The following is a 26,808-nucleotide window of genomic DNA, read 5'->3' as shown; positions in this document are numbered from 1 at the left end:
AAATGTACTGGAATTCTGCAAACTGTTAATAAATACTACAATCAAACCAGTTCAGTTAACAGGCTGTCTGTAGGCCTGTTGTTTCTGCTGGTGTCCACCAGGGGGCGACAGCGACCAACAGAGGCATCCTGCCTCGAGGGTGCGTCACGTGACACGTGATCAACCACGTGAGAACTTCCGCTGTCTCTTCAAAATAAAATCATATTGAGTGTCAAGCTACAGCACTGAACGCAACGCAAGCGCTTCAGCTGTGCCTTTCAAAATAAAAGTTATTATGTTTATGTTCGTTGTCATGTGTTATGCTCTGTTTTGTGCAGAGAAAATAGCAGATCTACAAGCCACCATTTGATGACATTTAGCCTCTCAGACCCAAAACGAAAGAATATGTTGTTGTTGTTGTTGTTGTTGTTGTTGTTGTTATTGTTATCTCTACCATTAGGAGAGATAACATGATGTCGGTACCATTAGGAGAGATAACATGATGTCGAGAGATAACATGGTGTCGGTACCATTAGGAGAGATGATGTCGGTACCATTAGGAGAGATAACATGATGTCGGTACCATTAGGAGAGATAACATGGTGTCGGTACCATTAGGAGAGATAACATGATGTCGGTACCATTAGGAGAGATAACATGGTGTCTGTACCATTAGGAGAGATAACATGATGTCGGTACCATTAGGAGAGATAACATGGTGTCGGTACCATTAGGAGAGATAACATGGTGTCGGTACCATTAGGAGAGATAACATGGTGTCGGTACCATTAGGAGAGATAACATGGTGTCGGTACCATTAGGAGAGATAACATGATGTCGGTACCATTAGGAGAGATAACATGGTGTCAGTACCATTAGGAGAGATAACATGATGTCGGTACCATTAGGAGAGATAACATGGTGTCGGTACCATTAGGAGAGATAACATGATGTCGGTACCATTAGGAGAGATAACATGATGTCGAGAGATAACATGGTGTCGGTACCATTAGGAGAGATGATGTCGGTACCATTAGGAGAGATAACATGATGTCGGTACCATTAGGAGAGATAATATGGTGTCGGTACCATTAGGAGAGATAACATGGTGTCGGTACCATTAGGAGAGATAACATGATGTCGGTACCATTAGGAGAGATAACATGATGTCGGTACCATTAGGAGAGATAACATGGTGTCGCTACCATTAGGAGAGATAACATGATGTTGGTACCATTAGGAGAGATAACATGATGTTGGTACCATTAGGAGAGATAACATGATGTTGGTACCATTAGGAGAGATAACATGATGTCGGTACCATTAGGAGAGATAACATGGTGTCGCTACCATTAGGAGAGATAACATGATGTCGGTCAGATAACATGATGTTGGTACCATTAGGAGAGATAACATGGTGTTGGTACCATTAGGAGAGATAACATGATGTTGGTACCATTAGGAGAGATAACATGATGTTGGTACCATTAGGAGAGATAACATGATGTTGGTACCATTAGGAGAGATAACATGATGTTGGTACCATTAGGAGAGATAACATGATGTTGGTACCATTAGGAGAGATAACACGATGTTGGTACCATTAGGAGAGATAACAGGCAAACGTTGATCAAAATAACAATTCTTCTACATTCTCTAATTGTGTCCACTTCTGATAAATTGTTAATTTTGCTCTCAAGATCTAATAAGGGTCCATTTGGTTAGGCTACCAACTCTCCATCATTTATAGCTCATGGGGACCACCTGGAATATGTATTATTATTATTATTATTATTATTATTATTATTAATTTATTGTAAATGTTTTCTTATCTCTAAACATAATAAGACACGGAGTCTCTTATTCTGAAGTCACCGTTTTCTCCTTGAGACTTCCGCCGCGTCACAGGCTCCGCCCCCCCACCCGGGTTAACCGGATGTGACGTCACGCACGGATGACGTGTCAACAAGGTTGCCGGAAGAAGGCGCCGTGTCGCTGCTCGGTGTGCGTTCCTTCGTTTTTATTATTATCGTCATTGTTGTTATTATTATTAACGTTATTGTAAAACATTTAATAAGGTTAATGAACGTTGTTTAAAGCATGGCGTATCAGACCATTCAGCAGGAGTACCTGCAGATCCCCCTAGTGACCAGAGCCTATACTACAGCCTGCGTCCTGACGACTGCTGCTGTGGTAAATATAATAATACTACAATACTACTAATATATACTACAATATATACTATACTATACTATACTATATACTAACCCTAGTGACCAGAGCCTATACTACAGCCTGCGTCCTGACGACTGCTGCTGTGGTAAATATAATAATACTACAATACTACTAATATATACTACAATATATACTATACTATACTATACTATATACTAACCCTAGTGACCAGAGCCTATACTACAGCCTGCGTCCTGACGACTGCTGCTGTGGTAAATATAATAATACTACAATACTACTAATATATACTACAATATATACTAACCATAGTGACAGCCTGCTGCTGTGGTAAATATTAATATCACTACTATAATACTGATAATATATAGCCTACTATAATATATACTATAATATAATACTTCAGCCTGTGTACTGACTACAGCAATGCTGTGTGTGTGTGTGTGTGTGTGTGTGTGTGTGTGTGTGTGCGTGTGCGTGTGCGTTTGTGTGTCACGTGCGTGTGTGCGTGCGTGCGTGCGTGCGTGTTGAGAAAGATAATTTCGTGATGAAGTTGCAGCAATAACTCTCCATGGGAGAGTTATTAATGTCAATAGTAATGTCTGATCTGCTTCTATTAAACGACATTAAACTCACCAACATTGCAGCTGTAAGAAACCTCCTCTTTCAATCTGCAAAGCTTTTGTTTCATAAAAATCCACCGTAGACATTTTATGATGCTACTTCCTGTTGTTATGGTTATACTTTCTGACGTCAATAAATTCCGTGCAGGTGCTTCCAAACTCTGACACTTTTAGAAACATGATCAAAAAAGACTTAAATATCTCCACAAGGGCGCCGAAATGTAGGGTTCGTTCGGAACTAACCCCCCCCCCCCCCCTCTCTCTCTCTCTCTCTTCCAGCAACTAGAGCTGATAACTCCTTTCCAACTCTACTTCAACCCTGATCTGATTCTACGCAACTACCAGGTGAGTGACCTTTCACCCCTGACCCGCGACCTTTCACCCCTGACATGTGACCTTTCACCCCTGACCCGCGACCTTTCACCCCTGACCCGCGACCTTTCACCCCTGACCTGTGACCGGACATAGAGTTTCTGTCCTCACACGTCTCAATATTTGCCATCGACAATGAAAGGAGAAATTCGGGGGGCACGGTGGCACAGTTGGTAGTGCTGTCGCCTTCACAGCTAGAAGGTCCTGGGTTCGATTCCCGCTCGGGACGCTGTGGGTGCTGGCGGCGTGTTTCCTCCTCCGCGTCATCAGTGCCCATACCCGAGGCGGGGTTGACGAAAGGGCCTTTCTGTGTGGAGTTTACATGTTCTCCCCGTGTCCCCTAGGGTATGTACCCTCACATGTTCTCCCCGTGTCTCCTAGGGTAGGTACCGTCACATGTTCTCCCTGTGTCCCCTAGGGTAGGTACCCCCACATGTTCTCCCCGTGTCCCCTAGGGTAGGTACCCCCACATGTTCTCCCCGTGTCCCCTAGGGTAGGTACCCTCACATGTTCTCCCCGTGTCCCCTAGGGTAGGTACCCTCGCATGTTCTCCCCGTGTCCCCTAGGGTAGGTACCCTCACATGTTCTCCCCGTGTCCCCTAGGGTAGGTACCCTCACATGTTCTCCCCGTGTCCCCTAGGGTAGGTACCCTCACATGTTCTCCCCGTGTCCCCTAGGGTAGGTACCCTCATATGTTCTCCCTGTGTCCCCTAGGGTAGGTACCCTCACATGTTCTCCCCGTGTCCCCTAGGGTTGGTACCCTCACAAAAAACATGCAGTAATCCTGGTCTCTAAACTGCCTCCCCCTGGCCAGCCGGTGCGCCTGATGGAGGGGAAAGGAACTGGTTGGAATAACGTGTTCCTTCCACGCGCTACGTCAAACCAGGGAAACTCCCCCCTGTCAGGTGTAAAGGAGCAACTTGGACACTCAGGCATGAAGGAAGCATGAGTTCAAGTCCGTTGCTCTCCCCATGTCCCCCATATATGGGGACTAGGTTGGCGGAGGGTGTGTAAAGCCCAGGATCACATTAGATCATTGACACAGGGGTGAGAAATGGATTACAAAATCGTGGGATAAAAAAAAAAAAGAAAGAAATTCGGTCAAATGTCCGCCAAATATGACGCATACATTTGCGGCAACACAGACATGAAACGCTGTTTAATGACAACGAAGGAAACATTTACGTCACATGTAGACGAGCAGATCAGCCAACCAATCAAATGAATGCAGTTGTTCTTGAGATGATGTATGACGATAAGAGCACCGCTCACCGCTTTTACACAGAGACAGAGAGAGAAAGAAAGTCCAACTCACGAGCCGGTCGTTGTTGTTCCACTAAATCTACAGTTGATTTAGTCGACTAAAATGTGTTTTGGCGGGCCTCGATGCCGTCGTAATGACTGATTTTACACTTGCTGAAAATAGCCGATCTACAAGCTTGTAGATCTGCTTTGAGACAATGACAATGAAGGGAAAACTTACCTGATCACCCCATAGCGATTCATTTGATTGGCTGATCACCCCATAGCGATTGATTTGATTGGCTGATCACCCCATAGCGATTGATTTGATTGGCTGATCACCCCATAGCGATTGATTTGATTGGATGATCACCCCATAGCGATTGATTTGATTGGCTGATCACCCCATAGCGATTGATTTGATTGGCTGAGCAAAGTACATATGGAGGATAAAAATTGAGGGCAGGAAAGTGACCACGCAAACTGTGATTGGCCAGAATGAGATGACAATATGATGATGAGAGCGCCCCTCACTTCACACAGGTGTGATTATTGAAAATGCGGAGAGTGTACGAGGGTGTTGGACTGGAGTTATATAGCTGATCTACAAGCTCACAATGCGTCGTGATGCGACGCATTGTGAGCTTGTAGATCTGCTTAAATGTACATAGGGGCTGAATGCATGTTGTGTAATAATAATCAACGTCACTACAAAGTTACTAGTAATAGGCCTATCTCACAGCCCCGCCCCCTTCCGGAGCTAGTGGGGTCATTTAACCATTAGCATTTACACTTTCTTTCTCTGGAGAATCTAAGTACATTTCCTAATGTTAAAATGTCAAAGACCAATAATAATATGAAGAAAACACAATGGTATAACAACTCAAATAAGTAGAATAAACCTTACCTTTACAAAACACAAAGGTATAACAACTCAAATAAGTAGAATAAACCTTACCTTTACAAAACACAAAGGTATAACAACTCAAATAAGTAGAATAAACCTTACCTTTACAAAACACAAAGGTATAACAACTCAAATAAGTAGAATAAACCTTACCTTTACAAAACACAAAGGTATAACAACTCAAATAAGTAGAATAAACCTTACCTTTACAAAACAGTAGTTTATACCTCTTTAACATGGAAGTCTATGGACCGCAGAAAACATAACACCATTAGCTCCAAAAGGGGGCGGGGAAATGCTGTGACATAGGCCTATTAGTTACTAGTAACTAGTACCTAGTAACTAAAGTTTTAAAATAATTTCAGTGGATATTATATTATTTGGATCTAAGATGTAGTGGAGAGTAGAAGTAAAAGTATTGGAAACTGGAAATACTTCAGTAAAGTCAACGTGCTTCAGAATATTACTTATATTACTTCAGAATATTACTTATATTACTTCAGAATATTACTTCAGAATATTACTAATATTAATAAAAGTACTTTTCACTGATATTCTCTCTCCTTCAGGTCTGGAGGCTAATAACCAACTTCCTGTTTTTCGGACCAGTCGGATTCAACTTCCTTTTCAATATGATATTTTTGTATCCTTTTCAAACTGTATGATCATAATGTTATTAACTTATCAAACTGTACTGTACTGTGTCATACTGTACTGTACTGTGTCATACTGTACTGTACTGTACTGTACTGTACTGCACTGTACTGTACTGTCATACTGTACTGTACTGTGTCATACTGTACTGTACTGTACTGTGTCATACTGTACTGTACTGTACTGTGTCATACTGTACTGTACTGTACTGTACTGTACTGCACTGTACTGTACTGTCATACTGTACTGTACTGTGTCATACTGTACTGTACTGTGTCGTACTGTACCGTACCGTACCGTACCGTACTGTACTGTACTGTACTGTACTGTACTGTACTGTACTGTACTGTACTGTACTGTACTGTACTGTACTGTACTGTGTCATACTGTACTGTACTGTGTCATACTGTACTGTACTGTGTCATACTGTACTGTACTGTGTCGTACTGTACCGTACCGTAATGTACTGTACTGTACTGTACTGTACTGTACTGTACTGTACTGTACTGTACTGTACTGTACTGTACTGTGTCATACTGTACTGTACTGTGTCATACTGTACTGTACTGTGTCATACTGTACTGTACTGTACTGTGTCATACTGTACTGTACTGTGTCATACTGTACTGTACTGTGTCATACTGTACTGTACTGTGTCATACTGTACTGTACTGTACTGTACCGTACCGTACCGTACTGTACTGTACTGTACTGTACTGTACTGTACTGTGTCATACTGTACTGTACTGTACTGTGTCATACTGTACTGTGTCATACTGTACTGTACGTTATCAAACTGTATGATCATATATTTGAGTTATTAACTGTATGATCTCGGGTTGTGCCGATGAGACATTTTGGCTGATACCGATATCCGATGTAATTAATTGCTGTTATGGCCAATATTAATAACCGATATTACCAATGTCGACAGTTTTCTGAAATGCCTCATGTTTCTATATCAGTGGTGCTCAATATTTCATGTCAAGGACCCCAAAAATGATCTGTAATTGGCCGCCGACCCCCATCTGAAAATATGTAGTTCCAGGGACCTCCCCCAGAAGCAAAGATTTGAGTTAAAAACGTTCACTCTGACAGAATATATATTCAAAGATTTGCGCCACATTTTCATGATTTTTCAAAAATAGCAGATCTACAAGCCGCGCTACGAGCTTGTAGGTCTGCTATTTTTCACATAATGCTTAAAACACCAAAAGGGCTGGGGCACGGTGGCGCCCCCTAGGGGGCACGGTGGCACAGTGGGTAGTGCTGTCGCCTCACAGCTAGAAGGTCCTGGGTTCGATTCCCACTCGGGACGCTGTGGGTGCTGGCGGCGTGTTTCCTCCTCCGCGTCATCAGTGCCCATACCCGAGGCGGGGTTGGTGAAAGGGCCTTTCTGTGTCCCCTAGGGTAGGTACCTTCACATGTTCTCCCCGTGTCCCCTAGGGTAGGTACCCTCACATGTTCTCCCCGTGTCCCCTAGGGTAGGTACCCTCACATGTTCTCCCTGTGTCCCCTAGGGTAGGTACCCTCACATGTTCTCCCTGTGTCCCCTAGGGTAGGTACCCTCACATGTTCTCCCCGTGTCCCCTAGGGTAGGTACCCTCACATGTTCTCCCTGTGTCCCCTAGGGTAGGTACCCTCACATGTTCTCCCCGTGTCCCCTAGGGTAGGTACCCTCACATGTTCTCCCCGTGTCCCCTAGGGTAGGTACCCTCACATGTTCGCCCCGTGTCCCCTAGGGTCTCCCTGTGTCCCCTAGGGTAGGTACCCTCACATGTTCTCCCCGTGTCCCCTAGGGTAGGTACCCTCACATGTTCTCCCCATGTCCCCTAGGGTAGGTACCCTCACATGTTCTCCCCGTGTCCCCTAGGGTAGGTACCCTCACATGTTCTCCCCGTGTCCCCTAGGGTAGGTACCCTCACATGTTCTCCCCGTGTCCCCTAGGTAGGTACCCTCACATGTTCTCCCCGTGTCCCCTAGGGTAGGTACCCTCACATGTTCTCCCCGTGTCCCCTAGGGTAGGTACCCTCACATGTTCTCCCTGTGTCCCCTAGGGTAGGTACCCTCACATGTTCTCCCCGTGTCCCCTAGGGTAGGTACCCTCACATGTTCTCCCCGTGTCCCCTAGGGTAGGTACCCTCACATGTTCTCCCCGTGTCCCCTAGGGTAGGTACCCTCACATGTTCTCCCCGTGTTCCCCTAGGGTCTCCCTGTGTCCCCTAGGCTAGGTACCCCCACATGTTCTCCTCGTGTCCCCTAGGGTAGGTACCCTCACATGTTCTCCCCGTGTCCCCTAGGGTAGGTACCCTCACATGTTCTCCCCGTGTCCCCTAGGGTAGGTACCCTCACATGTTCTCCCCGTGTCCCCCCCCCCCCCCCCCCCCCCCCGAGGTACCCTCACAAAAAACATACATTTGATGTTTTAAGCATTATGTTATACTTTAGCTATTGAAAAATAGCAGATCTACAAATTCGTAGCGCTATGAGCTTGTAGATCTGCTATTTTTGAAAAATCATGAAAATGTGGCACAAATCTTTGAATATATATTCTTGCAGAGCATTTTTTGCTCAAATCTTTGCTTCTGGGGGGTCGGAGATGGGGTCGGCAGCCAAATAGGGGCGACTGTGGCTCAAGAGGTAGAGCAGGTCGTCCAATGATCCATGGGTCGGCGGTTCGAATCCCGGCTCCTCCTGTCTACATGTCAAAGTGTCCTTGGGCAAGACACTGAACCCCAAATTGCTCCCGATGTGCTGGTTGGTACCTTGCATGGTTTCCGCTGCAATCGGTGTATGAATGTGTGTGTGAATGGGTGAATGTAATGCACCATCTATCTAAAGCACCTTGGATAAAGGGCGCTATATAAATGCACCATTTACCATTTACCATTTACATATATTTTTGGGGGTCCTTGACATGAACATGTTTGAGAACCACTGACAGAAACATGAGGTTTTTCAGAAAACTGTCAGGATTTAGAAGGTATTTATTTGTCTAAACGGGTTAAGGCCAATATCGGCCGATGTGTTTGCGATTAATCTCCATCACTAGTAGGATCATATCTTTGAGTTATTAAACTGTATGATCATATGTTTAGTTAGAGTTATCAGAGGCTTAGGATCCATTAGGTTACATTAAGGGTCCATTTGGTTACATTAAGGGTCCATTTGGTTACAGTGTTTCCATAACAGTCTCTCCAGGTACAGATACTGCAGGATGTTAGAGGAAGGATCGTTCAGAGGAAGAACGGCTGACTTTGTCTTCATGTTCCTGTTTGGAGGCCTTTTGATGACTGTATCCTTAATATAATGATATGATTATGATGTTCCTGTTTGGAGGCCTGCTGATGACTGTATCCTCATATTTCTGAGGGGTGCTAGCTAAGCTAGGGTTGGGATTCGGATCCGGGTCCGTTTCAGACCCGGTTCCGACATTGCGGATCCGGAGCCGGTTCCATCGTTTTTTGGAGAGGAGAGGAGAGGAGAGGAGAGGAGGAGGGAAATGACTCCAAAGTGCAATAGAGCTGTAATCTGTTTGCAGCTGTGACTCTGTCTCCAAGACAAATTTCTCCCAAGGGAGACAAATAAAGACAACCTTGAACCTTGAAATGCGATGCTATAGTTCCCTGCAAAGGTTGTTGTATGGCTACACGAGTCCACGACTCACGAGAATAATCTAGGCACATCGCGTTAGTGAGCCATGTGGTGCCGCTCTCCCCGCAGCTCCACCACAGCCGGCGGGGGACGATCTGATGCGAGGCTGGTTCACTTTCCCCAGGCTAGTAACGTAATAGAAAATAAACACTACTAACGTCTACAGAGCTTTTCATTAGGCGTATTGTACAACTGTTGTTAATGGTGTTAATTTAGAACGCCAATGACTCCACGTCTTTCTGTCTGTCTGATATTTTATAAATCACCAGATAGATACAATAGATCTGGCTTTAAATGAATCGTGGGACTGTTGAGAGCCCAGCGTTTAGGTGCATATACCTCCATAGATTGATTACTTTATAAACAGTTTGCAGAAAAAAGCACAGGAACGTAGCCTACAGTTCAATACAAGGTCTGCTAAGAGGATTTTATAACCCAAGAAAGCACTATGGCTTGTTTCCATTAGGGTAACTGTCTGGGGTCCTTCATATTAAATTCATCTGAACATTAAAGACAACATTTGTCACCACAACAATACCATTATTGCAACGTGTACTGTATATTTAATATACAGTACAAATTGCAACAATGATATTGTTGTGGTGGCTAGCTGGTGGTGAAGTTTAAATAATAGTGCCACCTCATAATTGTAAAGTGCAATTACAATACTTGAATTTGTGTTTATTATGTACTTGTTTAGGTTAGTTATAATATAAGCATAATGTATGTCAGAAAAAAGGGAAACAAATAATATTAGGAAGGAACCGTTAGGAACCGGAACCGTTAAGAGGGATCCATCCGGTAAGGATCCGTCACCTCTCACACCCCTTTAGCTCTCGTCAGAAACGGTTACATGCCCACAGCGATGAGACAGAAACGGTTACATAGACAGAAACGGTTACATGGACAGAAACGGTTACATGGACAGAAACGGTTACATAGACAGAAACGGTTACATGGACAGAAACGGTTACATGGACAGAAACGGTTACATAGACAGAAACGGTTAAATGGACAGAAACGGTTACATAGACAGAAACGGTTACATGGACAGAAACGGTTACATAGACAGAAACGGGTACATAGACAGAAACGGGTACATAGACAGAAACGGGTACATAGACAGAGTGATGAGACAGAAACGGTTACATACAATTTACAATTTACAATTTAGGCATTTAGCAGACGCTCTTAATCCAGAGCGACTTACAATAAGCAAGAACAAAAGCATGGGAATACATCACATATGTAAAAAGCATTTATTGCGAAACATGCGTAAGCTAAGAACGTGACTAGAACATATCTATATAATGACACTATACATATAAACTATAACTAGAACATATCTATATAATGACACTATACATATAAACTACACATATATGCTATACTATGCTGTACATATATACTATGAAGTGCTATGACTACTATACACTATATACTATGAAGTGCTATGACTACATACAATGCACTTATTGTGCTGTCTACATGACATGCTATAAGTCTGTTTCAAATGCTATATAAGTCTAAGAAGTGCTGTCTAAGGGGGGTAGAGTAAGTGCTATGGGCCATGATGGAGTCTGAAAAGGTGGGTTTTCAGACTACGGCGGAAGATCGGGAGTGATGCTGCAGTTCTGATTGCAACGGGAAGTGCATTCCACAGTTTTGGGGCCAGAAGGGAGAAGAGTTTGGGACGTGTGGAGCGTTGTCCCGGCGTTTTTAGTGAGGGTACTTCCAGCTTCCCTGCGTTGGCTGATCTGAGTGCGCGGGAGGGTTTGTAGGGTTCAATCATGCTGGCAAGATATGGGGGAGCCATACCTTTGGTTGCTTTAAATGCCAACATCAGAGTTTTGTATTCTGTGCGGGCAGCGACCGGGAGCCAGTGCAGGGAGCGGAGCAGGGGGGAGACATGTGAGAATTTTGGCTGGTTGAAGACCAAGCGAGCTGCGGCATTTTGGATCAGTTGGAGAGGCTTCAGTGCACATGCCGGTAGGCCAGTAAGGAGAGAGTTACAATAGTCGAGTTTTGACAGGACTGTTGTCTGGATTAGGAGCTGGGATGATTCCTGGGTGAGGAACGGTCTAATTCGTCGTATGTTATAGAGTGTGAACCTACAGGATCGAGTGACAGCTGTGATGTGAGTTTTGAACGAGAGCTGACTGTCCAGGACAACACCAAGGTTCCTGGCTGTTGGGACAGACGTTACCAGGGCGTTGTCTACGGAAATAGTTAGCTCCCGCATCGGGCAGGACTTAGCTGGGAAGAAGAGAAGCTCAGTCTTGTCTGGGTTCAGCTTGAGGTGGTTGGAGGACATCCACTGTGAGATGTCAGCCAGGCAAGCAGTGATGCGTTCTTCCACCTGGGTGGCAGAGGGGGGGAAGGATAGAAACAGTTGTGTGTCATCGGCATAACAGTGATAGGATATATTGTGAGCAGAGATGATAGTGCCAAGGGATTTTGTGTACAGTGAGAAAAGGAGGGGACCAAGTACAGATCCCTGTGGGACCCCAGTTTGGAGGGTTCGGGGGGATGATAACAGACCTTTCCAGGAGACCTGGTAGGTCCGGTCGGTGAGGTAAGAGGAGAACCACTTTAGTGCCGTCCCGCCGATGCCTAGATCCGCTAGGGTGTCTAGGAGCAGCTGGTGGTTCACTGTGTCAAATGCTGCTGATAGGTCTAGGAGAATCAGGACTGCGGAGTGGGAAGCAGCCTGGGCAGCATGTAGTGCTTCTGTGACTGCCAGCAGGGCAGTTTCTGTGGAGTGGGCCTTTTTGAATCCGGACTGGTTGGGATCCAGCAGGTTGTTATGTGAGAGATGGAGAGAGAGCTGGTTGGAGACAACACGTTCAATGCTTTTTGATAGAAATGAAAGGAGTGATACCGGTCTGTAGTTCTTGACATCTGAGGGGTCAAGGGTTGGTTTCTTGAGGAGTGGTGTTACTCTGGCTGACTTGAGGTCAGATGGGACGCAGCCTGAGGTTACTGAGGTGTTGATGATGGAGGTGATGAAGGGGAGCAGATCAGGTGCGATGGTCTGGAAGATTGGAGACGGGACAGGGTCGAGAGGACAGGTGGTAGGTCTAGTGGAAGTCACTAGTTGTAGGACCTCGTCTGGGGAAAGAGGAGAGAAGGAGGACATACATGGTGTGTTGGGGTTAGTGTTGGTTGAGTCAGATGCCACTTTATGGGGGAGAGGGGGGAAGGAGCTGCTGATATCGTCAACCTTCTTCTCGAAGTAGTTGACAAAAACATCAGCAGTGAGGGATGAAGGTTGGGTGGGGGGAGGGGGCTTAAGGAGGGAGGAGAAAGTGGAGAAGAGCTTCCTTGGGTTAGAAGTACAGGATTGGATTTTGGTGTGGTAGAAAGAGGTTTTAGCAGTGGTTAGTGAGAGGGAGAAGGCAGAGAGGAGTGAGTGAAAGTGGGATAGGTCATCAGGTAGCTTTGTCTTGCGCCACTTCCTTTCGGCTGCTCTTAGAGGTGTTCGTTCAGATCTGAGAGTTTCAGATAACCAGGGAGCCGGTGGACATGAGCGAGCTGGCCTGGATGAGAGTGGGCAGTGTTGGTCGAGTGCAGATGAGATAGAGGAGAGGAAGGATGAGGTTGCAGAGTCAGGTGAGAGAGAGAGGAAGGACTCCAGGGAGGGTAGAGAGGAGAGAATAGAGGATGAGAGGGAGGAGGGGTTTAGGGATTTGAGATTGCGTCGGGTGGTGACGTTAGGAGGGTTAGTGGGTTTAGGCGGGAGGGTGGAGAGAGAGAGGGAGAAGGCTATGAAGTGGTGGTCAGACCTAATTAACGGAGTAACAGAGAGTGTAGAGGGAGAGCAGGCTCTGGAGAACACAAGGTCCAAAACATTACCAGCCTTGTGAGTGGGAGGGGAGGGAGATAGAGAGAGGTCAAATGAGGCCAGAAGGGATGTAACGGGAAGATACTTCTCTGCTGTAGGTAGGTTGAAATCGCCCAGTAGGATCAGGGGGGTGCCATCTTCTGGAAATGAACTAATCAGGGAATCTAGTTCTTCCAGGAAGTTCCCAAGAGTTCCTGGGGGGCGATAGAGGACAATGAGGGTGAGGGGGACTGGTTGTGATATTGAGATAGCATGGAATTCAAATGTGGACAGAGAAAGGTGAGAGAGATTTAAGACACGGAAATTCCATTTGGGGGACATTAGTAGTCCTGTGCCACCCCCTGCACCTGTTGGGCGAGGGGTGTGGGTAAACTTGTGGGAAACAGAGAGGGCGGCCGGGGTTGAAGTGTTGTCTGGGGTAATCCAGGTTTCAGTCAGAGCAAGGAAATGCAGAGACTTGAGGGAGGCGTGGCCTGAGATGAATTCAGGCATTTTCTTCTTGGTAGCTGCATGGCAGTTCCAGAGGCCTCCCTCCACCACCATGTGGTGACTGGGTGAACGAGCTGGATAGATGAGATTTGAGGGATTTCTGAGACGGGGGAAGTAGTGACTAGGACGGCATGAGGGGGAAAGTATGGGGATGGTGGGAAAACACATTGTACAGAGAAAAATAGGTAATATATATATATAGTGGTAGTAATAATAGAACAAAACCGTAGTAGTAATGATAATAATAATAATAATACAAATAATAATAATAATAATAATAATAACAATAAATGACAATAATATGTAGTGAAAAAGGATGATACAAAAGGTTGATACAAAACCCTGGGAGGTAGTTTTCTTCGCTGGATGTGTTTCTGGATGTCCGGGTCTTTAGCTTTGGCACTAGGCTATACTAGATAGCCTGTGAGAGTTTGTTCGATGACGATGGAGATTTAACCAGTCGTGAGCCAGAGTATAGCGTGGGGGCACAGTGAAGACAGACGGGAGGAGAGGAAAGGAACTAAGAGAGCTCAGAGAAGTTTTAAAGAGACAGACAGACAGAAAGAGTGAGTGACCGAAGGAGTGAACGATAAACAGATGTAGATGTTATTAAAAGAGAGTGGCCGAAGAAAATGAACAATAAACAGATGTAGATGTTATTACAGGAGAGACAGACAGAGAGTGAGTGACCGAAAGGTGTCACACCGCTGGTCAGAGTGTTGTTTGATCTGAGGCATATATATAGCAGTGCTATTTATATGCCTAGAGAGCTATTAAGACAAGGATATGCGAAGTCCAAAGAGGGGCTGATTGCTTAGCCTAATGGTGATCGCATATCCTGCTAGCCCTTCAGATCAAGCGGACAGATTGGGTTAGGAACGAACAAAGGAAAACAGACAGAAGGACAGAAATAGTAGAAAGACAGAAATATTACTAAAAGGAATGCAGATAGTGCAGAAAAACTGCAGAGTGATGAGACAGAAACGGTTACATAGACAGAAACGGTTACATAGACAGAAACGGTTACATGGACAGAGTGATGAGACAGAAACGGGTACATAGACAGAAACGGTTACATGGACAGAAACGGTTACATGGACAGAAACGGTTACATGGACAGAAACGGTTACATAGACAGAAACGGTTACATGGACAGAAACGGTTACATGGACAGAGTGATGAGACAGAAACGGTTACATGGACAGAGTGATGAGACAGAAACGGTTACATGGACAGAGTGATGAGACAGAAACGGTTACATAGACAGAAACGGTTACATAGACAGAAACGGTTACATAGACAGAAACGGTTACATAGACAGAAACGGTTACATAGACAGAAACGGTTACATAGACAGAAACGGTTACATGGACAGAAACGGTTACATAGACAGAAACGGTTACATAGACAGAAACGGTTACATAGACAGAAACGGTTACATGCCCACAGTGATGAGACAGAAACGGTTACATAGACAGAAACGGTTACATGCCCACAGTGATGAGACAGAAACGGTTACATAGACAGAAACGGTTACATGCCCACAGCGATGAGACAGAAACGGTTACATAGACAGAAACGGTTACATAGACAGAAACGGTTACATGCCCACAGTGATGAGACAGAAACGGTTACATTCCCACAGCGATGCGAGACGTCACAAATGATTCACCATCATGTATATAATCTTTAACAGTAGCGTTCTGTCAGATCTTCGGTATCTTCGTCAGCCTGGTGTTCCTGGGCCAGGCCTTCACCATCATGCTGGTCTACGTGTGGAGCAGACGGAACCCAAACGTCCGCATGAACTTCTTCGGCCTGCTGAACTTCCAGGCTCCCTTCCTGCCCTGGGTGCTGATGGGCTTCTCCCTGTTGCTAGGCAACAGCATCATCGTCGACCTGCTAGGTAATAATATAATAATAATGGATTTTATTTATAACGCACTTTACATTCGTTACAATCTCAAAGTGCTACAGTTTACTGTAGTGAGTTTTTTTGCAAATGCAAAAAGAATAAAAAGGGCGTTCTACAGCTCTGTGGCTCTCTCAGGGGGGGGTGGGGGGAGGGGAGGGGAGGGGAGGGCGTTCTACAGCTCTGTGGCTCTCTCAGGGGGGGGTGGGGGGAGGGGAGGGGAGGGGAGGGCGTTCTACAGCTCTGTGGCTCTCTCAGGGGGGGGTGGGGGGAGGGGAGGGGAGGGGAGGGCGTTCTACAGCTCTGTGGCTCTCTCAGGGGGGGGTGGGGGGGAGGGGAGGGGAGGGCGTTCTACAGCTCTGTGGCTCTCTCAGGGGGGGGTGGGGGGGAGGGGAGGGGAGGGCGTTCTACAGCTCTGTGGCTCTCTCAGGGGGGGTGGGGGGGAGGGGAGGGGAGGGGAGGGGAGGGCGTTCTACAGCTCTGTGGCTCTCTCAGGGGGGGGTGGGGGGGAGGGGAGGGGAGGGGAGGGCGTTCTACAGCTCTGTGGCTCTCTCAGGGGGGGGTGGGGGGAGGGGAGGGGAGGGGAGGGCGTTCTACAGCTCTGTGGCTCTCTCAGGGGGGGGTGGGGGGAGGGGAGGGGAGGGGAGGGCGTTCTACAGCTCTGTGGCTCTCTCGGGGGGGTGGGGGGGAGGGGAGGGGAGGGGAGGGCGTTCTACAGCTCTGTGGCTCTCTCAGGGGGGGGTGGGGGGAGGGGAGGGGAGGGGAGGGCGTTCTACAGCTCTGTGGCTCTCTCAGGGGGGGGTGGGGGGAGGGGAGGGGAGGGGAGGGCGTTCTACAGCTCTGTGGCTCTCTCGGGGGGGTGGGGGGGAGGGGAGGGGAGGGCGTTCTACAGCTCTGTGGCTCTCTCAGGGGGGGGTGGGGGGAGGGGAGGGGAGGGGAGGGCGTTCTACAGCTCTGTGGCTCTCTCAGGGGGGGGTGGGGGGGAGGGGAGGGGAGGGCGTTCTACAGCTCTGTGGCTCTCTCAGGGGGGGGGGGGTGGGGGGAGGGGAGGGGAGGGCGTTCTACAGCTCTGTGGCTCTCTCAGGGGGGGGTGGAGGGGAGGGGAGGGGAGGGCGTTCTACAGCTCTGTGGCTCTCTCAGGGGGGGGGGGGTGGGGGGAGGGGAGGGGAGGGCGTTCTACAGCTCTGTGGCTCTCTCAGGGGGGGGTGGAGGGGAGGGGGGGGTGGAGGGGAGGGGGGGGTGGAGGGGAGGGGAGGGGAGGGCGTTCTACAGCTCTGTGGCTCTCTCAGGGGGGGGGTGGGGGGGAGGGGAGGGGAGGGCGTTCTACAGCTCTGTGGCTCTCTCAGGGGGGGGTGGGGGGGGGGGGAGGGGAGGGCGTTCTACAGCTCTGTGGCTCTCTCAGGGGGGGGTGGGGGGGGGAGGGGAGGGCGTTCTACAGTTCTGTGGCTCTCTCAGGTGACGTTGAACTAGGTTATGAGTGCATTAGTTTTCCGTCACTAGGTGACGTTGAACCAGGTTATGAGTGCGTTTGTTTTCCGTCACTAGGTGACGTTGAACTAGGTTATGAGTGCATTAGTTTTCCGTCACTAGGTGACGTTGAACTAGGTTATGAGTGCATTAGTTTTCCGTCACTAGGTGACGTTGAACCAGGTTATGAGTGCATTAGTTTTCCGTCACTAGGTGACGTTGAACTAGGTTATGAGTGCATTAGTTTTCCGTCACTAGGTGACGTTGAACCAGGTTATGAGTGCGTTTGTTTTCCGTCACTAGGTGACGTTGAACTAGGTTATGAGTGCATTAGTTTTCCGTCACTAGGTGACGTTGAACCAGGTTATGAGTGCGTTTGTTTTCCGTCACTAGGTGACGTTGAACTAGGTTATGAGTGCATTAGTTTTCCGTCACTAGGTGACGTTGAACCAGGTTATGAGTGCATTAGTTTTCCGTCACTAGGTGACGTTGAACTAGGTTATGAGTGCGTTTGTTTTCCGTCACTAGGTGACGTTGAACCAGGTTATGAGTGCGTTTGTTTTCCGTCACTAGGTGACGTTGAACTAGGTTATGAGTGCGTTTGTTTTCTCTCACCAGGCATCGCGGTGGGTCATGTGTACTTCTTCCTAGAAGATGTGTTCCCCAACCAGCCAGGAGGGGGCAGATGGCTAAAGACTCCTTCTATCATGTACGTATTTAACGCTATCTCTACCGCTAGCTGTTAGCTGTTAGCTAGCTAGCTGTTAGCTAAATATGGATGGCAGAAGATCCACCAAGGACAGCGATCCTAGAATCCGAGTTATGGCGGTTTGGAAATCCTCCTTTCAATCTATGTAAAGGTGTATGAATGTGTGTGTGAATGGGTGAATGTAATGCACAATCTATGTAAAGGTGTGTGAATGTGTGTGTGAATGGGTGAATGTACACAATCTATGTAAAGGTGTGTGAATGTGTGTGTGAATGGGTGAATGTAATGCACAATCTATGTAAAGGTGTGTGAATGTGTGTGTGAATGGGTGAATGTAATGCACCATCTATGTAAAGGTGTATGAATGTGTGTGTGAATGGGTGAATGTACACAATCTATGTAAAGGTGTGTGAATGTGTGTGTGAATGGGTGAATGTAATGCACAATCTATGTAAAGGTGTGTGAATGTGTGAATGTAATGCACCATCTATGTAAAGCGCCTTGGATAAAGGCGCTTTATAAATGCACCATTTACCATTTTATAGGGTTGTTCAGAAAACGTCATGATTTAAAGACATTAAAGGTGATATAGGCAAGTTTTCAGCCAAAATTAAAAATATATATAAATGTATTTTGTTGGCCTTTCCCCCTCTATCTTTCCCTATATTATGATGCTGAGGTGTCCTCCTGCAACAGCACACTCTCCCTTTGCCCCCCTCTGGCTGAATGCACTGTTTATATCCACTACAGTTTACTATACGGGACGTCGGAGGGGATTTAAACTTTTAGCCAATTGCAGCGCGAGGCTGTGACGGTGTGTTCAACCCAGCAGTATTATAATGAAAACGCGATGCGATTTCAATTGCAATGTATAATATTATCCCCATATCTTAGTTTCACTAACATTGTTCATGTGAAATAGTATGTTTATGATTTAATATGTAAGCTTATTGAAATTATGAGAATCGCTATGTATAGTGCATGGTTGGGTGGTGTGAAACTGAACAACACCAGCAGCAAGCACCCCTCAGAACTCGGAGGATTAGTCACAGAACGACTCGGACGGTCGGACCCCAATAAAATCTCCTGGTTAGGCCTACATCAATATCGTTCATGTGGAGTGGGTTGTATGTGCTTATTTGTTGAAATGGTGGAAGTGAGTAATAGTATCATTTCACCAGCCACCTCCGCGGCGACTGCTTGCCTGCCGGCCGGCTTGAAGCATGCATTCAACCCGTGTTCGCCAGCGGTGACAGGCTGGCCGTCGCGGATCATCATAGCGATTTTTCTTCATTGCAATGAATAACCGTGGACAGAGTAGTCCACATGAACGATGCTGTAGTGGCTGGGGCATTTGAGGGGCAATATGTTTTATATGCACGATTACAAATAAAAGAGAATTGAATTGAGAGCCAGTGAGTCTCCTCTACTTCCTACTTCCTCATTTGCGGGACTCGGTGTGATATTGCGATTATGCTACAGTTACCCTTAAAAAAACATGTCAACTCAATGTCATTGTTGTAACTAAGATATCGATAGAAATTCATAATTTTTTAACGTCATATTTAGCCATACGAGCGCAATATCCATAGCGTCCCTCCCAGCAGCAACAACAATCCCATAGCCTGAAGTGACCTGGCTCAGCCAATAGAATGAGGGGGGGAGGGGGGTGGAGCTAGATTCGCATTTGTTTGCAAACACTCACTCACTTCTGTGGAAACGTGTCTATAAGCACCTTTAAGAATGGTCTAAATGGGGTAACTGGGGTTCTGTGTGTTGTCGTTGTTACAGAAAGATGCTGTTCGACACGGCAGAGGAAGACCCAAACTACAACCCCCTGCCCGAGGAGAGACCGGGGGGCTTCGCCTGGGGGGAGGGGCAACGCCTGGGGGGATAGCCACTCCCCCTGGGGGGAGGGGCAACGCCTGGGGGGATAGCCACTCCCCCTGGGGGGAGGGGCTTCACCTGGGGGGAGGGGCAATGCCTGGGGGGATAACCACCCCTCCCTATCCCCCCCCCCAACACCCCATTCCCTCTGGGGGGAGGGGGTCCCCCCAGAGGGAATGGGGGAGGGGGTCCCCCCCCCCATTCCCTCTGGGGGGAGGGGCTTTGCCTGGGGAGAGGGGCAACCCACCCATTACCCCCCCCCCCCCCCCAACGCCTCCTGGTGAATACCCCAAATACCTGACACTGAGGAGAGGGTCCGAGGGGGGGGGGGGGGGACCCCCTCCCCCTCTCCTACCCGTCTCTGCTGATGAGTAACTTATAAAGACACTTCCTCTGGGGGAGGGGCGGGGGAGGGGGGGGGGGAGAATATAAACGCTCGAGTTCTGGGAGAGAAAAAAAAAAGAGAAACAATTGATTTTGCCAAAATGGTCATTGAGTGACAGGTGTATGTGGACGAGAGACCAGTGGATTCTACATGAGAGAGAGAGAGAGAGAGAGAGAGAGAGATGTAAAACTATTGTACAAGAAGAAGATAACTACATGAGCGTAACCATGACAACAGGTCTACTGTATACAGATATTACAGTTGTGACTGTACTGTTTAGTCTGGCAGCCGACAGGATTCTTTGGTTCAAAGTGGGACATTTGGTATGTAGTCTTTTTTTATTGGCCTAAAATATTGTCTATATTCATTTATACATTTATGAATCCACTTGCTGACCGGCTGTTAGTGTTGACCCATTTTGGGCGGGAACCCCTTTTGGTGTTTTAACTGTTATACTTTAGCAGAGTTATTGGTCACATATAAACCTTATATAGGATGTTAATGGTATGGTCACATGGTATGGTGACATGGTTAATGGTATGGTCACAAACCATTGTATGGCCCGGGGGCCACATGTGGCCCCCACCTTCACTTAATGTGGCCCTCAGGTTAATGTCAGAATACTGATATAATATTGGTTTCAGCTGTTAGGATTCCACAACATGCAAACATGACGTCTAAATTAGTAGCTCAGCTTCAACACACGTATAGTTGAAGGCATTTGAAATCACATAAAAATGTTAATTTTCAGGATTCCAATTCAAAAATAGCAAAAAAAATAATGCAAGATTTCAATTCGAATATATCAAAGCGCGACGCGTTTTGAGCTTGTAGATCGGCTATTTTTGCTACGACAGTAATATATGGCCCTTTTAGGGAGTGAGTGTGGAAATATAGTGGCCCTCTCCATCGTCAAAGTTGCCCACCCCTGCCTTTTAAACAAATTGCTCAATAGTGACAGCCGATCAAGCAAGTGGATTCATGAATGTATGAATATACACTGACACCACACTGACCGCCAGACTAATGCAGACATTACAGTGAAAGAATCATTCACATCTTGAGTGGTTGTTGTTTTTGTTCTTTTTTTGCTTGTTTGTTCTATTTTACTTTTTACTTCTTCTTTTTTTTAAGAATAAACGTGTGGTGAAAAAAACCCCTCGGTTGGTTTTGTTGAGGTGTTTTATTTTACATTTTATAGAACACTTCAGGAGGAAATGTTTGTATTATTTAGAGAATTTAACCCATTCTGGGCGGGAACCCCTTTTGGTGTTAGCATTATGTTATGCTTTAGCTATTGAAAATAGCTTTTTTTCAAAAATAGCAGATCTACAAGCTCATAGCGCGCCACCGAGTGGCGCGCTATGAGCTTGTAGATCTGCTATTTTTGAAAAATCGCAGAAAATCTTTTTCAGAGAACTGTCAGGATGTAGAAGACATTTTTAGAATCTGATCTCAGTTCAAAATGGGTTTTAATGTGTTTTTTTATATCATATTAACAGTTTGCATGGACAGTCACAGAGTAGATAGATAGATAGATTCTTTATTATTGTGTCATGCACCCAAGGCGCCCAGCCCACATGGACTTATAGGACACACCACAAATCATTGCGTCAGTATTGCATTGTGTACAGGAAACAGTTTTCTTTTTCTTTTCTTTTTTTTTTTCTTTTTTTTTTACACAAACAAAACATTCTGCCTTTTTTCCCACGCTTTGCATAAAAAGTCTGCTAAAGCAAAAATACCTTTCCTAAAACAAAATTCCAACTTTTCGTAGTCCTCTAACCAGAAAAAGTTAACACAGATGGTTGTCATTTTACAAAATAATACATGTCTTAGTTCTTCATATAATGGGCAGTAAAACAAAAAATGAACTTCATTTTCAATTTCTTTCAAATCACACAGCAAACATACTCTGTCCTCCTCAGGAGTACCAATGAATCTACCCGTTTCTAAAGCCAATGGTAAGGTCCCAGAATGCAGCTGTGCACAAAAAGATCTCTGACTCCCGGATACATTCCGTGTAACATAAGGTTCAGGGCCATAACTATCTTTAATAAGACGATATGTTCTTAGTTTTGGTCTGTACCATAAACCAACAGCCCAACTCTCCTTATACCCAAGGAACATAAAGTTCTGTATCGCATGAATATTACAGCATAGTTTATTTAAATAAATAAATGATGAATTATTCATAAAAAATAAAGACTTTACTTCATTGGCCCAGGGGTAACCATTAGAAATGTCCCAGTTAAAAATCTTTTTGGTTAGTCTGTCATCGGACATATTAACAAGTCTATTCCAAAGTCTCAACATCTCACCTTTGTGTCTGATATTTACGGGCATCCATCCCATATCTCCGCTAATGGCCAAGATAGGCGTAAGCTTATGAACTCCAAGAAATGACCGTATGGCTCTATTTTGAATTGTGTTACAACTTTCCTTGTCCGGAAAACCCCATACACCGGAGGCATAGTCCGAAACAGGGCATACACAAGACTGATATAATTGTGTATATGTATAATATCCTAAATCCTTACAGGCTTTCACCTTATTCAGTACTGACCCCAGGGCTCTACCAGCTGAATCAGAAAGAACCTGAGTGCCTTCCTTGAAGTTCATATGCTCATCTAAAGTGAGGCCAAGATATTTATATGTCTTTGTGTATGTTAATACAGTTCTCCCACACGTAAATGTAAATGGACTCCTTTCTACAGATGGTTTCCTAAAGTGAACAATTTGTGTTTTGTCAATATTTACCACCAGCCTCCACCTCAAACACCAATCCGCAACAATATTGAGCATGTTTTGCAGCTCCTTTTCGCAATTGGCAAGTAAAATTATGTCGTCTGCATACAAAAGTATGCCTACAATCATATCCGCTACTTCCACCCCCAATTTGGAGTTTCTAATCTCAATTGCTAGATCATTAACGTACATGGAGAACAAAGTTGGTGACAAGACATCTCCTTGTTTCACACCAAAGTGTGTAGGAAACCATCCTGTTCTGAAGTCATTTACCTGAACACAAGCAATGGGGGCCCGATACAGGGCCTTAATGGCAGCATAAAACTTCCCATTTACCCCTGATGTTAATAATCTGTATTCAAGGAGCTCCCTATTTACCCAGTCAAAGGCTTTTTGAAAATCAATGAAACATGCATATGTAGATTTCTTTTCTTGAAGTCTTGCTCTAACAATGGTAGTGACTGAGTAAATATGGTCAATACAAGATCTTGCTTTACGGAAACCGTTCTGTTCGTCAACAAGAAATCCTGACCGTTCAAAATGATCTGTAAGTCTATTATTTAGAAGTGAAGAGTATAATTTGTATACATTACTAATAAGACTTATGCCTCGATAGCTAAGCGGAAGTTTAGGGTCATTTTTTGCGGACTTTGGAATAGGCTTTATGATAGTTCTGTACCACTGCGAAGGAACAATACCACTATCGAAACAGGATTGAAACAAATTAAACAAAATGTCTAACAACTTAGGTGATTTCAATACCTCATATGAAATGTCATCAATTCCCGTAGCTTTTCTTAATTTACTTTTTTCAATCACTCTCTTTAATTCCTCAGTAGTGAAATTACCATTTAAATAAAGATTACAATTGTAAGTGTCTGTACTCATTTCACTTTCCATTAACTTTTTTAAACCGCTAACTTCTTTCAAGAAAGCCTCATCAAATAAAGAGTGATTACATCCGGAAAACAAATCTGTGAAATCCTTCTCCCATTTTTCTAATACTATTCCTATGTCAGAGCAGCATTCCCCACTCTCCAATGTTACAACCATAGGAATCTCTCTTTTCTTAATGGGACCCAATTTATTAATTTCCTTCCAAAATGTCTGGGGGTTATGAGTATGTAGTTGCTCAATATGTAACGACATTCCTCTGTTAAACTTGCGTTTCACTGCACGTAACCTTTTATCAAATTCCCCTTGACTATCTTTGAATTTCTTTCTCAAGTCTACTCTCAATGTCTTATTTACACATTTTAGGAATTTCCTCTCTGCATCTCTTAAATGGTCCCATAACCTTTGTAGCTATTGGTTCCAATAAGGTTTACGTATTCTGTTTGACCCTTTTTGAATATGTTTTTTACCACATTTATCCAATTCTGTATATAAACACTCACAAAATGTATCATAACAAGCATCCATATGAGCTTGGTTATTTGGGTTTAACTTCAACTGGTCATTAAGCTCCAATAAGATATTATTACATGTGTTAGATGATAAAAAACCTTCAGGGAAACTTCTTATTTGAGATCTTAAATTATTTTGACTCCTGGGTACTTCCACTTCTTTACAAAACGTTGACCTAGTCTGAAATGATAACATCAGTATTGAGTGATCAGGCACTTTACAGTACAGTACTAAGGGTAAATGGTAAATGGTGCATTTATATAGCGCCCTTTATCCAAGGTGCTTTAGATAGATAGATGGTGCATTACATTCACCCATTCACACACACATTCATACACCGATTGCGGCGGAAACCATGCAAGGTACCAACCAGCACATCGGGAGCAATTTGGGGTTCAGTGTCTTGCCCAAGGACACTTCGACATGTAGCCAGGAGGAGCCGGGATTCGAACCGCCGACCCATGGATCATTGGATGACCTGCTCTACCTCTTGAGCCACAGTCGCCCCATTGGCCTATTATAGCGCCACCAGGAGGCCAAAACCTGAGTACAGTACCAGAGTACAGTAACCAGAGTACAGTAACCAGAGTACAGTACTAAGTACAGTAACCAGAGTACAGTAACCAGAGTACAGTACAGTAACCAGAGTACAGTACTAAGTACAGTACCAGAGTACAGTAACCAGAGTACAGTTACCAGAGTACAGTACTGAGTACAGTAACCAGAGTACAGTACTAAGTACAGTACCAGAGTACAGTAACCAGAGTACAGTACTGAGTACAGTACCAGAGTACAGTTACCAGAGTACAGTAACCAGAGTACAGTACTAAGTACAGTACCAGAGTACAGTAACCAGAGTACAGTACTAAGTACAGTACCAGAGTACAGTACTAAGGGTGTAAGTGTAACGATCCATGTTAACAGCGATACCATATTGACACCATATTGATACCATATTGACACCATATTGATACCATATTGATACCATATTGACACCATATTGATACCATATTGACACCAAATGGCTTCTTGGTTAGAGTGGGTGACAATGTTATCACACGTAAAGATGAAATTACCTACCTAGGTTCCATCCTGGAGGCTAATCTTTCCGGTGATAAAATGGCCTCACTGGTCGACAAAAACACCTTGAAGACCTTAACAGGAGCCCTTGTACAGGGTTTCTTTGACTATGCATGCACCTCCTGGTACCACAGCACCTCAAAGGCCCTTAAAACTAGGCTCCAGACTTCCCAAAACAAACTGGTCAGGCTCCTACTTGACCTCGCCCCCCGAACCCACCTCACCCCTGCCCACTTCGACAGGCTGGAATGGCTTGGGGTCGACGACAGAGTACAGCATCTTGCAATGGGTCTGGTCCACAAGATTCGATACACCACCAAGATACCCATGTCTAGATACTTCCTTAATGTTAACGAAGTCCACACCCACAACACCAGAGGGAGTGCAACGAACCATGTACAACCCAGATTCGGCACAAACAAGGGACTAAATTATTTTCGCTCCTATGCCACCAAAATGTGGAACGCCCTACCAACAGTCATTAAGACATGCGAATCCCTTGACTCCTTCAAAACCGCTCTCAAAGGGCACCTACGGATGGCTGCAATTCGAAACTGGCCCCTGTAAATTCGGAATCCCTCAAACACGGACGCAAGGACAACACAAGAGACGGTCGCGGCCACACAGCCAACTCAAGGTATGGCCACTGAGCCGACTTGGGGACCCAACACAAGGACAACACAAGAGACGGTCGCGGCCACACAGCCAACTCAAGGTACGGCCACTGAGCCGACTTGGGGACCCAACGCAGCTCCTCCAAGGAAAACAAACAAATGAACGGAGCTGAACGTGAATCCCCCCCACCGCCCACCCCTTTTTTTCCCTCACTGTATACGTTTCTTTTCCCTTTTTACCTCCTTTATGATGAATTTCTGTGCTGTCCTTTGTCTATATAGAAGTGTCTATTTGTACGTCTCTAAATGTTTTTGTTTTCAAGAGTGTTGAGCACAATCATTACAAAGTTAGACGTACAAAAACTATTTCCATTTCGCCCCCTCAGGTACATTTGTTTTTACTATTTTCAGCAATGAGATCATACTTCTTTGTGGGTAGATCTTGTTGAGCTGGTCATTTTTAAAGTAGCTCTTAAGTCAAAAAAAGTCTGGGCACCCCTGCTCTACGTCGTCTAGGATATAACAGATCTACAAGCTCACACTGTGCTGCAGTGTGATCCTATGCTCTACGTCGTCTAGGATATAACAGATCTACAAGCTCACAACAAGGTGGTGTAGCAAAACATTTGTAATATAATTCTA

The 26,808-nt window shown here is 45.4% G+C and overlaps 1 protein-coding gene across 1 annotated transcript; it reads left to right on the top strand.

The window, feature by feature from the left end:
• The first annotated feature begins 1,926 nt into the window (after nt 1-1,926).
• LOC306939188 (derlin-2) lies at nt 1,927-21,479 on the top strand. The gene is made up of 7 exons (XM_079523725.1): nt 1,927-2,172; nt 3,075-3,140; nt 5,886-5,959; nt 9,172-9,265; nt 15,668-15,863; nt 17,955-18,045; nt 19,837-21,479. The coding sequence occupies exons 1-7, from the start codon at nt 2,080-2,082 to the stop codon at nt 19,940-19,942; spliced, it is 720 nt and encodes a 239-aa protein (XP_079379851.1). The 5' UTR covers nt 1,927-2,079; the 3' UTR covers nt 19,943-21,479.
• Nucleotides 21,480-26,808: the final 5,329 nt, after the last annotated feature.

The sequence above is a fragment of the Electrona antarctica genome (genome assembly GCF_951216825.1).
Source record: "Electrona antarctica genome assembly, chromosome: 16".
NCBI lineage: Eukaryota > Metazoa > Chordata > Actinopteri > Myctophiformes > Myctophidae > Electrona > Electrona antarctica.
The sequence above is the reverse complement of the archived record's forward strand: the minus strand, read 5'-3'. Positions and strand labels throughout refer to the sequence as shown.